This window comes from Eschrichtius robustus, chromosome 2, assembly GCF_028021215.1.
Source record: "Eschrichtius robustus isolate mEscRob2 chromosome 2, mEscRob2.pri, whole genome shotgun sequence".
Lineage (NCBI taxonomy): Eukaryota > Metazoa > Chordata > Mammalia > Artiodactyla > Eschrichtiidae > Eschrichtius > Eschrichtius robustus.
In genome coordinates this window covers 26,462,209-26,475,886 of record NC_090825.1, presented here as the reverse complement: position 1 = coordinate 26,475,886, position 13,678 = coordinate 26,462,209, and the positions used below count along the sequence as shown (strand labels likewise).

General features: G+C 49.6%; 1 protein-coding gene across 7 annotated transcripts in view; it reads right to left on the bottom strand.

Annotated features, from left to right (window-relative positions):
- PDZD2 (PDZ domain containing 2) overlaps positions 1 to 13,678 on the bottom strand; it is a 193,731-nt gene that overhangs the window by 15,058 nt on the left and 164,995 nt on the right. For 5 of the 7 annotated variants that reach the window (XM_068535191.1, XM_068535194.1, XM_068535192.1 and 2 more), the window contains 4 exons: positions 12,525 to 13,330; positions 7,458 to 7,617; positions 1,326 to 5,325; positions 417 to 534 (listed from right to left, as the gene is read on the bottom strand). In XM_068535191.1, the coding sequence (XP_068391292.1) occupies positions 417 to 534; positions 1,326 to 5,325; positions 7,458 to 7,617; positions 12,525 to 13,330 (5,084 nt within the window). The remainder of the gene's footprint in view (positions 1 to 416; positions 535 to 1,325; positions 5,326 to 7,457; positions 7,618 to 12,524; positions 13,331 to 13,678) is intronic. The other 2 variants (XM_068535193.1, XM_068535196.1) reach the window with 1 other exon arrangement.

The following is a 13,678-nucleotide window of genomic DNA, read 5'->3' as shown; positions in this document are numbered from 1 at the left end:
TTAGGGCTGGGGTAGGGCTACACAGCCATTAAGTCTCATTTCCCCAGCAGGTGGCTCCCTTGACAGGTAGTTTATGTCCAGTTAGGTGGACAAAGGTACTTGTGCCCATTCCCCGACAGTTCCAGGATGCCTCGTCCTATTCGGAGGACTCACTGCAGGCAAACCAAGTGCGGGGGTGGGGGTGGGTAGGAAAGATGGTAACTCATCGCTGCTGGGGAATTAAAACACCAATCTGGCACCTAAAAATTCAAGACAAGCAAGCTACAAGCAAGTGAGACAGAAGTCAGGCTGAGCTGTAGGACTCGCTACACAGCCCTCGGAGAAGGGCCCTCCCAGGCCCTCTGAGCCCGTGGCACACGCCTGAGCACTGAGGTGGCAGCGGTCCCTTCTTCCTGTGTTTTCTGTATTTCACTCACCTCTGATTGTGCTTTCGCTTCCTGAATGAGAGCTAGGACAGTAGATTTTGACTCCACTGACGACAAAACAGACTGCAGTCTTTGCTGATCCCCCGCTGAGACCAGGAGTTGATGCAAACTAAACAATAAAAATATATTTGAAGAACATTAAAGAAAAAAGCAATTTCTCCATTTTGCTAGGATGCATTTAGAATGATCTCCTTTCTACCATATTGCAGGTATTTTCTGATTTTCACGCTCTCTTTTGGTCGTAACTCCCACTCCAAACTGCTTGAAGAATTCTGAATGTTGAACAGGAATTTCATTCACTGCTGATAGCAGTGGGAATTCCTATGGATTTGGGGATCCCTCCAAGATGTTTGTTAGGAGACCAATGCCAGAGTTTAACAGAAAATTTCAGACATATTAAATATTCTATAGGCTCCAGTGAAATATTTTAAAACATATTAGAAATTTCCCGTTTGACTCCAGTCACCCTCAAAGGCCCCGATTCTCCCCTGAGCGTCGGCTTTCCCTGTCCAACCATCTCTCTCGCTCGCTCTCGGCACTTTTGCATAAGTGCCCTAGCCTATAGAAGCCTCTCTTTAGAGCAATATTTTGGCAAACATTTTTCCCTGCAGGCACTTTATTTTCCCAGTAATGATATTAAAACCAAAATTGGAGGCTGGAATAGAAAAAGGACGTTAGTGGAATTTATTCAGGGAAATCTAAATAAAGTCTGTTGTTTAGCTAATAGTGTTGTTCCAATGTTAACTTCTTACTTTTGACAAATGGACCGTGGTTACGTAAGATGGTAACATCAGAAGCAGCTGGGTAATGGGTACAGGGGAAGTCTGCACTATCTTTGCATAAAACCAGTCCATCAAAAAAAAAGTTTAATTACATAAAAGGGCAGGGGTGGATACTTACTTAACTGACCAACTTTTTCCGGAAGGCAGATCCTGGGTGGTCTCACCCACATCGTGGGCTGAACTGGGTGCCCCAGGCTCAGTGGCTTTAGGGCTGCTTCCCCCTGGACAGGCCCTGTCCGCCCCCTTCACGGGCCATGAAAGGGCGGTGGACCCGTTGAGGCCTCCAGCAGGGGAGCCAAGTGACCTCCGGGGGACGATTTCCAGCTCAGTTTTGAAGAGCACGGCAGTCGGCCCAGCCGAGAAGTCCTCGCTGCAGAGCTTGTCGAGGTCAGGCATGCTCAGGGCTCTCAGCTCCTGCAGCTTCGAGCGGGACAAAGGTGAAGCCTGGCTGTGACGCACCGAGGACTTGTTTCTCTTGGCGGGAGAGGCCGGGGTCACCTTGGGGGTGGGGATTCCCGAAGGACCAAGTGATCTCTTTGGGTCTGAGTCAGCGCCCTTGTTACCAGCCTCCACTGGACTCTGCCGGGAGGCTGTCAGAGTCATGCTGGACGGGGACTTGGTCATCGGGGGAATGAGGGTGCTGGCTTCACCTTGGCTTTCACTGCAGGAACTCAGGCTGCGTCTCAGCAACCTCGCTGCTGGGTCACTGGAGTGGCCGAGGTTCCCGGACGCCACGCTGCCTGAAGACCGCCTCACAATGGGAGGCTTGGAGCTTACCGACAGAAAGGGGGAGGCCCCGGACTTGGCCGTGGGCCGGTCAGAATTGGCCAGGTTCTCAAAAGACTTGATCCTCTGCTTCACAGAGAAAAATGAGGTAGATTCATGGGGCCAGTTCTGCTCAGAGTAGTAGTATCTCCTGGTGACTTTGATTTTGTCTGTGAGTAGGCAGCTTGTTTCCTGCACTGATAGGACATCCCCTTCGTCTGTTGTTGGAAGGTTCCTCGAAGTCTCCAGCAGGGGCTTTACGCTATACACGCCCTGTCCATTAACCAGGCTGAGAACACTGCCTCTGGACGCCTTGGCCTCGAGGAGGCCCCCACTGGTGGCAGGGATCTGGCTGTCCCGAGGGGCGCGCCCTGGGCTGTGTAGGGCATGACCCTCCCGGCCGAAATGGCTGGAGAACTGGGCCGGCATGGAGTAGGTCCTGGTTGCTGGCCTTGGCGTGAAGTAGGGATGGTCACCCAGCGCCGGGCCCACTGTCGTGCCGTTCCTGGGCATCCCCAGGGAGTCTGCCCTCTGGTCTGACTTTCCCTGGCAGGGATCTGCCGTTTTAGACGGCAGCCGCGGGGAGGAGGAGGAGGAGGAGGAGGAAGTCTGTTTCGCCCTGTTGACAGACCGCTGCACTTCCTGCTCCACCGGGGAGGCCCGAGACGTGCGTGAGAATGGATGATTAGGGGATGACTCCACTGACTGGTGACACAGCCTGAATTCACTCTTCTCCTGACAGTTGCCCTGGGCCAGGAACCCTCCCTGTCTGTCACTTTCAGCTGGCTTGTCACCATACGCATTCTTCGGCGTCCTTTCAGAAGAGATCTCAATGATTTTCAGCTGGTTGGTCCTTTCGAGGGGCTCACCAGCGATTATTTTGCTTCTTTTGTCGCCAGTCCCTCCGGCCTGGAAGGCTTCTGCTGCTGAGTCCATTTGGCTGGACGGGGGCTGCTCGCCCTGCCCGGTAGGGGGGACCTCCCACTTGCCGGCCACTGTGGACACGCCACTCCTTGGTGCCATGGGACTCACCAGCCCAGGGGACGCAGGGGGAGCCTTGCTCTCTGGACCACACTTTGGAGATCTGGGGGCAGCCGGGCAGCCTCGGTCCAGTTCTGAGTGCACAGCCGGGTGGGGCCTACTGCACGCACCTTGCTCAGGAAGGGTCTTGGGGGAGCTCAAGGGCGAAATGAACATCCTGATGCTGGTGTCGGATGCCGAGGGCTTCAGGGAGCCTGGGGTGCCCTGGGGCAGCTTGCCCTCCACACACTGCGGGGGCTGGGGGGAGGCTGCGGCACTTCTGTCCGGTTCCTCCTGGTCACCTGTGTGGAACCGGCGTGATGCCACCTTAGAAAGCATTTTGTGGGAGGTCTGGGGTGAAACAAGGGCTTTCCTGTGCTCTGTGCCCCCGGCCTTCCCTGGGTGAGCGGCTGGGGCCTCGGAGTTGACTTTGCTTTTGCTTTTGATGCTCAGTCTCTTCAGCTTAGGGCCAGCTTTGGGTTTCTGACAGGTACTCAGAAGGGTTTCCATGGAGCTTTTTTTAGGCAGGTCTTTATTCTCAGGACTCAGCCGGGGAGGGGGGCCATCTGGTACGGCCACCCCCTTCCTGTGGCTGGAGCTCAGCGCCTGATCCTTGGGGTCGGGCCTTCTGGCCGGCATCGTGGGTTGGTCCGTTTCACTTTTGCTCTGCGGATGAGTCCCTTGGTTGCTTTTACTTATCTCTTTAAACCAGGCCATGATGGGCCGCCTGGAGATGGGTTTCGGCTTCGGCAGCAAGTCGTCCGGGTCTTGAACTTCGGAGATGTGCAGGTTTGCCAGAGCCAGGTCTCTGTTCTCGGGGAGGCACGCCCTGAAGGCGCCCCGGTTTCCAGTGGCGTGAAGATTTGTTTCCTGTTCTTCGGGCGGGGTCTTGTCCTCCAGCCAGTCATGCTCCAAACCATTCACCATGTTAGGAGAGCCGAGGGTGCCCGGGGGGCCGGGGACAGGCCTGGGGACGGGCGGAGGCTGGGCGGCTTCCCCGGGGTCCTCGGCAGCCCGTGCATCCTCGGGCGTCTCCGGCTCCTGAGAGCTCGCGTCCGAGAGAAGAGGCAGCCGTGGAGGGCCCGGGGCTGCTGGGCCCAAGGCTCCCGGCGCGGAGGAGGCGGTGTCCCCGCTCACCCGGCTTAGGGCTCCGCGCTTCGGTGGCAGGGCTCTGGCGAAGGCAGGGCAGGCGGCGCCCTGGGCAGGAGCGAGAGCGGCGGCCGCGGGGGGATCGGGGGCGCCCTTCGCGGAACAGATTTCAACCTGTTCCTCCTCAGACTCCGTCGTGTCTCCCTTGTGAGAAGCCCCACGAGGACGAGGACAAGGACGAGGACGGGACCAGCTGTCCCTGGCGGGAGCTCGGGGGGCTTCAGTGAGCGACTCGGGGTCCGAAGATGAGTCCTCAGCATCTCCGTACATGGACGAGAGGGACGGCTCCGTGCTGTCGCCCAGGCCCGACAGCGATGTACTGTCTTCGTGTTGGCTGCTGAGGTTTCTAGAGTAGCTGCTCAGAAGGCTTTTGTTCACAGTAAAATGTCTGTCGGGGTTGATGGAATCCAAAACCGAAGGCTGGTGGGCCCACTGCGGGGAAGCGGTTGGACCGGCAGCCGCGGGCCTCCTCGGGCCGGGGGCCTGGCTCCCCGAGTCCGGCTCCGGCTCGGCCCGCGGTGGCCCCGGGGCAGCGCGCTCCCGGCTCAGCCCGCCCCCTTTCCCGGCCGGCGGAAGCCTTGCTCCGGAAGCATCCAGCTCCTCCAGGAGCCTGTCGATGTCAGTCACGGGGCTGCTCCCGCTCCCCCCAGGGCAGCCGGGCCCCGAGGCACCGCCACACCCCTCGGGGGCCTTGTCACTCGGTGACGGCAGGCAGGGGCTGGCCCGCGGCGCCCTTGCAGACCCAGAGTCTGTTCCTGGGGGCAGAGCCGACCCCCGGCAGTTTCCAGGGACGAGGGTTCCCGTGGTTCGCAGAGCCTCGCTGTGGTGACCCGGAACCCCCTGTCTCTTTTCCAGGGTCGTGAGGTCTCGTGACAGCATGGCAGTGGCCGGAGATGCCCCCTCGGCCGTGGGTCCCGCTCCGCTGTGGGCAGCGGCCTTCCTGGTGGCGCGGGGCGAGCTGGCTTCTTCTGGGGCCGCTCCGGTCTCGCTGAGGTCAGGATAAGCTGTCGCCATCGTCCCCGGGGATGCACTGTCCTCAGACTCAGGCGCCCTGGGTGACTCTGTCTCTCCGGGGTCCTCGGGTGGCCTCACTGGCCCTGCGTGCGCTGAGGTCTCGCTGGGGTCAGGGTGCACCGCCCCCTTCTGCCCTGGGGAAGGGAGGGGGCCTGGGGAGCCGTGGGGTCCTGTGTAGAGAATGTAAACAGAAGGTGGGTGGCGGGGGACATACGGGGGCGGGGGGGGGGGGTGGGGGAAGGTGAGAAAATAGAAAACCTCTCAATTAAAAAAATGGAAAACTGTAAACAGCCTCAATTTTTTGGTCTTTTTTAGAAAGACATCCCACAGCCTAAATGTAGGCTTGTTTTTGTCTCTAAAATTACAGAGTGCTCACATCTAACAAATACCACCAAGCTTTAGAGGCTCTAAAATAACTCAGACTGGATGGCAGAAGGAACCTCTGCTTCTGCCCTTTTTGGTTGTTTATGAAGATGGGGGACACCAGAAATCCTTCACTTGGGTTTCTGTGCACCATCTGCCCTCTGATGGCAAACCCCACAGGAGTCAGGCCGTTGTTCTGTTTGATTCTGCAAACCTCTCAGTCCCTGGCTGATCACGTCGGGGTTTAGCCCCATGCCGTGGGTTGTGAGCCACAGAGTAAAGTAAAACAGTCCAAGCAGGGTACTTGAGGGCCTTACTGCTTCGTGCAGGAGAGGAGGCTAATTGGGGAAAACACATGGAATGCTCCAGACAGATGGAAGCCTGTCCTGAGCTCCAGTGTGTCCTGACCAGGTTCGGGGGCGTGGGTGACCTAGGAGGTAAGATTATCCCGGGAAGCTGTGACAGGAGGGTCCGGACCTGAGTCGGGTTCTGGAGGGATAGTTTGACCAGAGACCGATGAGAAGGAAGGTGAGGAAGGAAAGGGAGTCAAAGCAGAGAAGCAAGAAAAAGCATGGAATCTCCAAGGCACAGGGAAAGATGACACCTGCCTAGAGACAGTGGGAAGTAAAGTCATTCCGTGAGGTGGGTTCTGGGCAGCCACTCTGTCCTGGAGGCCCCTCCTCAAAAGGCCTGCATATGCGCGACCTAAGCTGTCCACCTCTGGCACGTGGCATCTTACAATAGATGGGGAAACTGGCATGATAACATTAGATTTGCATTTTCTTACGAACTCTGGGTCTGAGCTTGGAGTGAAAACCTCAGTCACAATGAAAGCCCTTGCTTGGAGAAGTGTTATCTCCCCCAAATGTTATATTCACTCCACATCTCCCATGCAAATCATCTGAACTGCATATGCCTACCCCCTCCGAAGGGGGGGGGGTCAATAATTAAGAACGAATTATTAGGACTTAGCGCTGTGCTAAGAGTTTTTCATGCAGTTAATTTTCCTCCCAGCACTGCGACCATCTGCACTGGAACGGTGGGGAACTGAGGCACAGAGTTGTTAAGCAATGTGTCTGGGGTCACAGAGTTCACAGCCAGGGGTTAGCCCAGGAGGCTGGCTCCGTAGCCCACACAGTTACCTAAACCCTGACCTCTGGGGAGAGCACCTGGCAGCAACAAGGCTGGCTCATCAGGACACCCACGGAGACCAGACACCACTTCCCCAGGTCCCCGAGGACGGCCGGGGGCACCACAAGATTCACATCCACGGCCTCCTGTCCTTCTCTGCTCAACCTTTTTGAACTCCCTTCAGCATGACTTTCCTGCTTCTGCTGGTGCCAACCTCGGGGAAAAGTAGCAATGAGACAAAAGGAGGGGATGTAAGGCTGTTTTTCAGGTGATTCACTCGCTGAACAATTTGTTCAGCAATTTGGCTTTTGTGCAAAGTGTGTAACCTAAGAGGGTTTTATTGAAGGAGATTAAATTACATGGTGGCAGTCCATAACATCACCTTTCAAAATACTCCTTCACTTGGAAACCCCCCAGATACTGAATAATGGGAAGCACATTGGCTCAGTTATGGCACATCATGGGGTAGAAGGCCCAGCCACCTTTGTAACGGATGTCGTCGGTGTAGAAGTACAGGGAGGGCTTGGTGCTTCTGTTTCATCTCATGCCTCATTCACTAAGGTACATGTCAGGAAATGGGTAAAGGCTGTGGACTGGCTGAAGACAGACACACTTGACATGGAATTAAAACTATGAATTCAGGCACAATGATCTAGTAAAGTTGTTAAATGCAGGCAGCTTTAACTGTCATTAACCTGTGTAAGATTTCTCTGCCCCTCAAAATTCTCCGCATATATCGATAACACTTTTATTAAGGTAACTTCTGCCCTCCCATCCTGAAGCTTAGCAAGTGATAAAATAATCTTACCTGTCGCGGGTTCTTGCCCCTGCTCGGGTGCAGCTTCAGGCGGCTTCTCTGTGGGGTGGCCAGCATCTGGGTGGGGCAGGGTACCAGCTGGCCCCCAGTCGGTGGGGACTCGTCCATCCCCAATGGTCAGCTTGTCCAGAGAGTCCTGGCATAAGGACAACTACAAGTCACTGTCAGTGGCTTTCAGGGTTTCTATGTCCTAAGACATCATATACAGAGAACTGGTTTGGGAAAATTCAAAGAGCCCTGGACTAGAGGCCACAAGATCCAGATTCTGGATTTAAGGTCCAATAGAAATGTTATGGTCTTGTCGCTCTTCCTAAACCTCAGTGTTTTCAACTTTAAGATGTGGGTGATTAGGAAAATGCAAATCAAAACCACAATGAGATATTACCTCACACCCATTAGGATGGCTACAATCAAGAATACAGAAATAACAAGTGTTGGGTGAGAATGTGAAGAAATTAGAACCTCGTGCACTGTTGCTAGGAATGTAAAATGGTGTAGCCATTTCCATACTATGGAAAACAGTATGGAGATACCTCAAAAAAATAAAAACAGAACTACCACATGATCCAGTAATCCCACTCCTGGGTGTATACCCAAAAGAATTGAAAGCAGGGTCTCAAAGAGATAGGTGTACACCCATGTTCATAGCAGTGTTATTCACAATAGCTAAAGTGTGGAGGCAACCCAAGTGTCCATCGATAGATGAATGGATATGCAAAATGTGTTATATACATACAATGGAATATTATTCAGCCTTATAAAGGAAGGAAATTCTGACACATGCTATAACGTGGATAAGCTTTGAGGACATTATGCTAAGCGACATAAACCAGTCACAAAAAAAACCACAAATGTATGATTCCACTTATATGAGGTACACAGAGTAGTCAAAATCATAGAGACAGAAAATAGAATGGTGATTTCCAGGGGCTGGTGGGAGGGGGAAACGGGGAGCTGTTGTTTAATGGGTACAGAGTCTCCATTTTGCAAGATAAAAAGAGTTCTGGAGATGGATGGTGGTGATGGTTACACAACCTTATAAATATACTAATATCACTGAACTGTACACTTTAATGGTTAAGATGGTAAATTTTATACTATGTGTATTATACCACAATAAAAAAAATTAGAAAAAAGATGGGGATGATAAGACTTGCTTAAATAAAGGATAATAAGTTTTAAATAAAGGATAATTAAATGAGATAACAGCTACAACACACAGCATACAAAAGGCTATACAGACCCACAGACATGGAAAACACACTTATGGTTACCAAAGGGGAAAGTGGGGAGGAGAGGGATAAATTAGGAGTTTGGGATTAACATATACACACTACTATATATAAAATAGATAACCAACAAGGACCTACTGTATAGCACAGGGAACTATACTCAGTATTTTGTAATAACCTATAAGGGAAAAGAATCTGAAAAAAAAATAGGTATATATGGATATATAACTGAATCACTTTACTGTACACCTGAAACTAACACAACGTTGTAAATCAACTATACATCAATAAAAATCAATAAATTAATTTAAAAAATAAGAAAATGAAGAAAAAAACCCACGAAAGGCTATATAGAGGTAAGGCATTATTGTTATAATGTTGCATCAAGATATCCAAGACCAGGGACTTCCATGGCGGTCCAGTGGTAAACAATCCACCTTCCAATGCAGGGGACGCGGGTTCAATCCCTAGTTGGGAAACTAAGATCCCACATGCCCCGGGGCAGCTAAGCCTGTGTGCCACTACTACTGAGCCCACGCGTGCCTCAACTAGGGAGCCTGCCTGCTGCAAACTATAGAGCCCACGTGCTCTGGAGCCCACACGCCACAACTTGAGAGAAGCCCACGTGCCACAACGAACAGTCCGCATGCCACAGCAAAAGATCCTGCGTGTCACAACTAAGACCCGACACAGCCAAAAAACAAAAAACAAAAAACCACACAGGATGCCCAGTTAAATTGGAATAATAATAATAAAAAAAAGATATCCAAGACCAAAATCAGCTCCTCATTTTGGGAGTTAGGGAGAGGACTAAGCTGAATAAATAAAATTAACATTTCAAAATTGCACTTTAGCCAAGTGTCAATTACTTCATCTTCCTTTCTTCTATCTAATACCTACTGTAAAAAAAAAGTTTTTAAATAGACTTGCTAAAAAGTTAAATCAGATTTATTATAAATTTACCCTCTGAGTGAAGGAGTCATAAAGTGGCCCAAAGGTGGCAGCAGAGGAAAGAGGTGAAACAGATGGAGTATCTTTTAGCTATTTTTGTAAAAAAAAAAAAATTTAGTAAAATATCAATTATCTGCTGAGGGAAATCTACAGTGTTTAACTCAGTGAATTTTCTGTTTACTAATAAGGCATAAATATAATATAAAACCAGCAGAAGAGCCTGGAACTCGACAGAGGTAGTGACTGTACAGCACTGAATGCAGCAGGTGCCACTGAACTGGACATTTTATTTTTTTACTTTTTAATAAATTTATTTATTTATTTATTTATTTATTATTTTTGGCTGTGTTGGGTCTTCATTGCTGTGAGCAGGCTTTCTCTAGTTGCGGCAAGCGGGGGCTACTCTTCGTTACGGTGCGCGGGCTTCTCTTGTTGCCAAGCACAGGCTCTAGAGCACGCAGGCTTCAGTAGATGTGGCACGTGGGCTCAGCAGTTGTGGCTCGCGGGCTCTAGAGCGCAGGCTCAGTAGTTGTGGTGCACGGGCTTAGTTGCTCCACGGCATGTGGGATCTTCCCGAAGCAGGGATTGAACCCGTGTCCCCTGCATTGGCAGGTGGATTCTTAACCACTGCGCCACCAGGGAAGCCCTGAACTGGACACTTTAAAATGTTTAATTTTATGTTATGTGAATTTCATCTCAATTTTAAAAAGTATTCAATAAAAACAGTGGAAGACAATCCATTTGCCAAAAAAGAAAGTTTTGTTTTTTTTTTAAGCTTCTAATATTTGAGGGTAAATACCTTATGGCAATGTAGTCTATTTTCTTTTGCGTATATAAATAAAATAAAATTTGGGAGCTAAAAATTTTGTGAGAAAAATTGAACTTCTTTTGTACAAAAGTTTAAAATGCTGCTCAAAGTTCTTACTGGGGATACTAATTCACAAGTACAAGAGCTCTTATTGTAATAGAAATAAATTATTATGAATAAAACCCCTGATTTGGCTTCATATAGTTATTCAAAACTTGTGATACTTTTAAAAAGAAGGTGTTTACCCATTAGCTGAACATTACATTTTAAACACATGTGCTGGGACTTCCCTGGTGGCTCAGTGGTTAAGACTCCATGCTCCCAGTGCAGGGGGACCGGGTTCGATCCCTGGGGTCAGGGAGCTAGATCCCATAATGCATGCCACAACTAAGAGTTCACAAGCCACAACTAAAGAGCCCGACTGCCACAACTAAGGAGGCTGCCTGCCGCAACTAAGACCCGGCACAACCAAATGAATGAATGAATAAATAAATAAATAAATATTTTTAAAAATGACTGAACCTGTGACCAAAAAGCTTTGTTAAAAAAAATAATAATAATAATAAAATAAAACATGTGCTCCTGAGAGGTAATAATTTTTTAGGAGGAGGAAAAGATATGAGTTTCTACTTTTTCTACAAGGTAAAAAAAAATCAAAAATCCTTCTGCTTAGAATGGCTTTTATGACTTTATATTTTCTGGCTCTCTTGTATGTTTATACAAACCACTTGAACACACATCTTTATAAATATAGGAATAAGAACTGTACTTCAGAGATACTGTGTTTCTTACAAATTAAAGGTTTGTGACAACCCTGCATCGAGCAAGTATCTTGGTGCCATTTTTCCAACAGCATCTGCTCATTTCTGTCATATTTGTCTCTGTCACATTTTGGTAATTCTTACAATATTTCAAATTTTTTCATTAGTATTGTATTTGTTATGGTGATCTGTGATCAGTGATCTTTGATGAAACTATTGCAAAAAGATTATGACTCACCGAAGGCTCAGATGGTTAGCATTTTTTAGCAATAAAGTATTTTAAAGTTATTACATGTACATTATTTTTAAAGACATAACGCTATTGCACAATTAACAGACTACAGTATACTGTAAACATAACTTTCATATGCACTGGGAAGCCAAAAAATTCATGTGACTTACTTTATTGCCATATTCACTTTATTGCAGTGGTCTGGAACTGAACCTGCATTATCTCCGAGGCATACCTGTATAGCCTTGTAAGTCATCTCAGATTCTTTGCTCAGAATGAAATTATTTATGTTGAGGAGACTGTAAACAATGTTTGTTTCTCTTACTCTCCCCTTGCTCAAGTGGAGGTATGTTAAAATTTTTTTAAAAAGGTACCATTTAATAATTCTGGGCCATTCTAACATACTGGTAACCAAGTAGAAACATAAATAATATTAACGTGCATTTAATGTGGTACATTATATGTTTCTAAGTGAACGCATGCCTCTTATTTCATGTGATACTCACAACAAGGGTACGAGTAGCTATAACTATACATCATCACTGTAGAAAGTCTGAAAAAATAGGGATCAATCAGAACATTGACAGCCAGACGTAATCACCATTAACCTATATTTGATGGTCACCCCGACTCTGGGAGATGATCAGGGCAGACAGCACCATCCCTATTTTACAGTCCAGACAACTGTGGTTCAGGAAGATTCAATAACTTGCCCAAGTGACCACCAATTAGTCAGTGGAGAAGCCGGTACCAGACCCAGGGCTTTCCTTCACTGGCCTAGCACTGCCCTTCCATCATCAGCCGCAGGCCCTGTGTACAGGTAAGAGAGCGATGACATCTTTTGGCCGAATGATCTCACGACTCAGTACCTAGGCACCTCCCCCCACCAACCTGGTGATGCAGTATTACCAGGCTCCCAAGCAGTTTGTGTATTGAAATGAATGGCTCTACTGAAAGATAATTCTCCAATCATTATCCTTTCTTTCAGACAGATTAACGTATGCTTTACAGCATGCTCCATACTCATTCATATAATACTCACTAGATCCCAAGTAACTAAGAGAAATCAGTTACCTTCTCCACAGTTCCTCCTGGCTGATGACCAGTCACAGCCACTTTGATGGAAGTGGCCTGGACTTTCAAGTCCGGACCACATGGGTCCCTGGCTCCATCGGTCAGGTTTGCTGTTTCTGAGCTCCTGGGCCTGGCCTCAGCCTCGGGCCTCTTGTGGTGTGGGCTGACCCTGGCCACTGGTTTGTGCCTGGACCCCAGGTTGTCATTCTTCTGCTGGAGGGAACTGGGGCCGTCCGTGCTCGCCAGACTCTGGGTGCCTGATCCGGCTTTGCACTCCAACTTGGGTGAACTCCTCGATCCTGACGGTTCCTTCCTCCCCAGGCAGCCAGGGCTACCCTCGGGGGCCTCTGAAGGGACCAGCGGGTTGGCTGCACGTAAAAGGGTGTCCCCCACGCCTCCTGGGACACTCTCCTGTAAGCCCAGCGAGCTGCCAAGGAGAGGCACCGAGGAAGCCTTGCTGACCAGGGTTTTCTGGGGATGTTCCTCTTGGTTGATACCCATGACCTTGGAAGAGGCCGCTGAGGCGCATGTAGAGTCGTCCTCTGTCAGAGACCTGCTGGGACCTGAGAGGGTCCCTGGGAGGGAAATGCAGTCCCCTTCGCCATCAAACTCTTCCTCGTCGCTGGCGTCATCATCGTAGCAGCCCACCCTCCTCTGGCGGAGGAGAGGGTTTCGGAGGACCTGTGGGCTCCCGGGAAGACTGGCTTGCCTGGCAATTGTCACCTGCTTGTGGAAGAGCCCGGAGGCCCGCTGACTTCCTAGAGACACAAGGCTGTTGGCCCTGGCTTTTCCTGGTTCCTTGTGAGCTGGTGGGGTTGGGGAAAGAAAAGTTGAATGAAACATCTTCCCATCTGGCGTGGTCTTTTAGTCTAACCCCCCTCATTACACACACGAGCATTTCCATGTTCACAAATGCCAGATACACACCTTCTGGCTACTGGACACCTTCTGGCTACTGGAGAGCTTCCCTCTCTCCTTTTCCTACTGGTCTCCCTTTTTGTTTTTTACTTTTTAAAAATATCTTAACCTCTGGATTGTTTAACTTAAACATGCGTGCTGCCTAGAGACAGAAATGTATTAACTTGTCAACATCCGTGATGTCTAACACATTACTGGGTTCGACCTAAATGCTGCTGCCAAATGTTCCTCTGTGG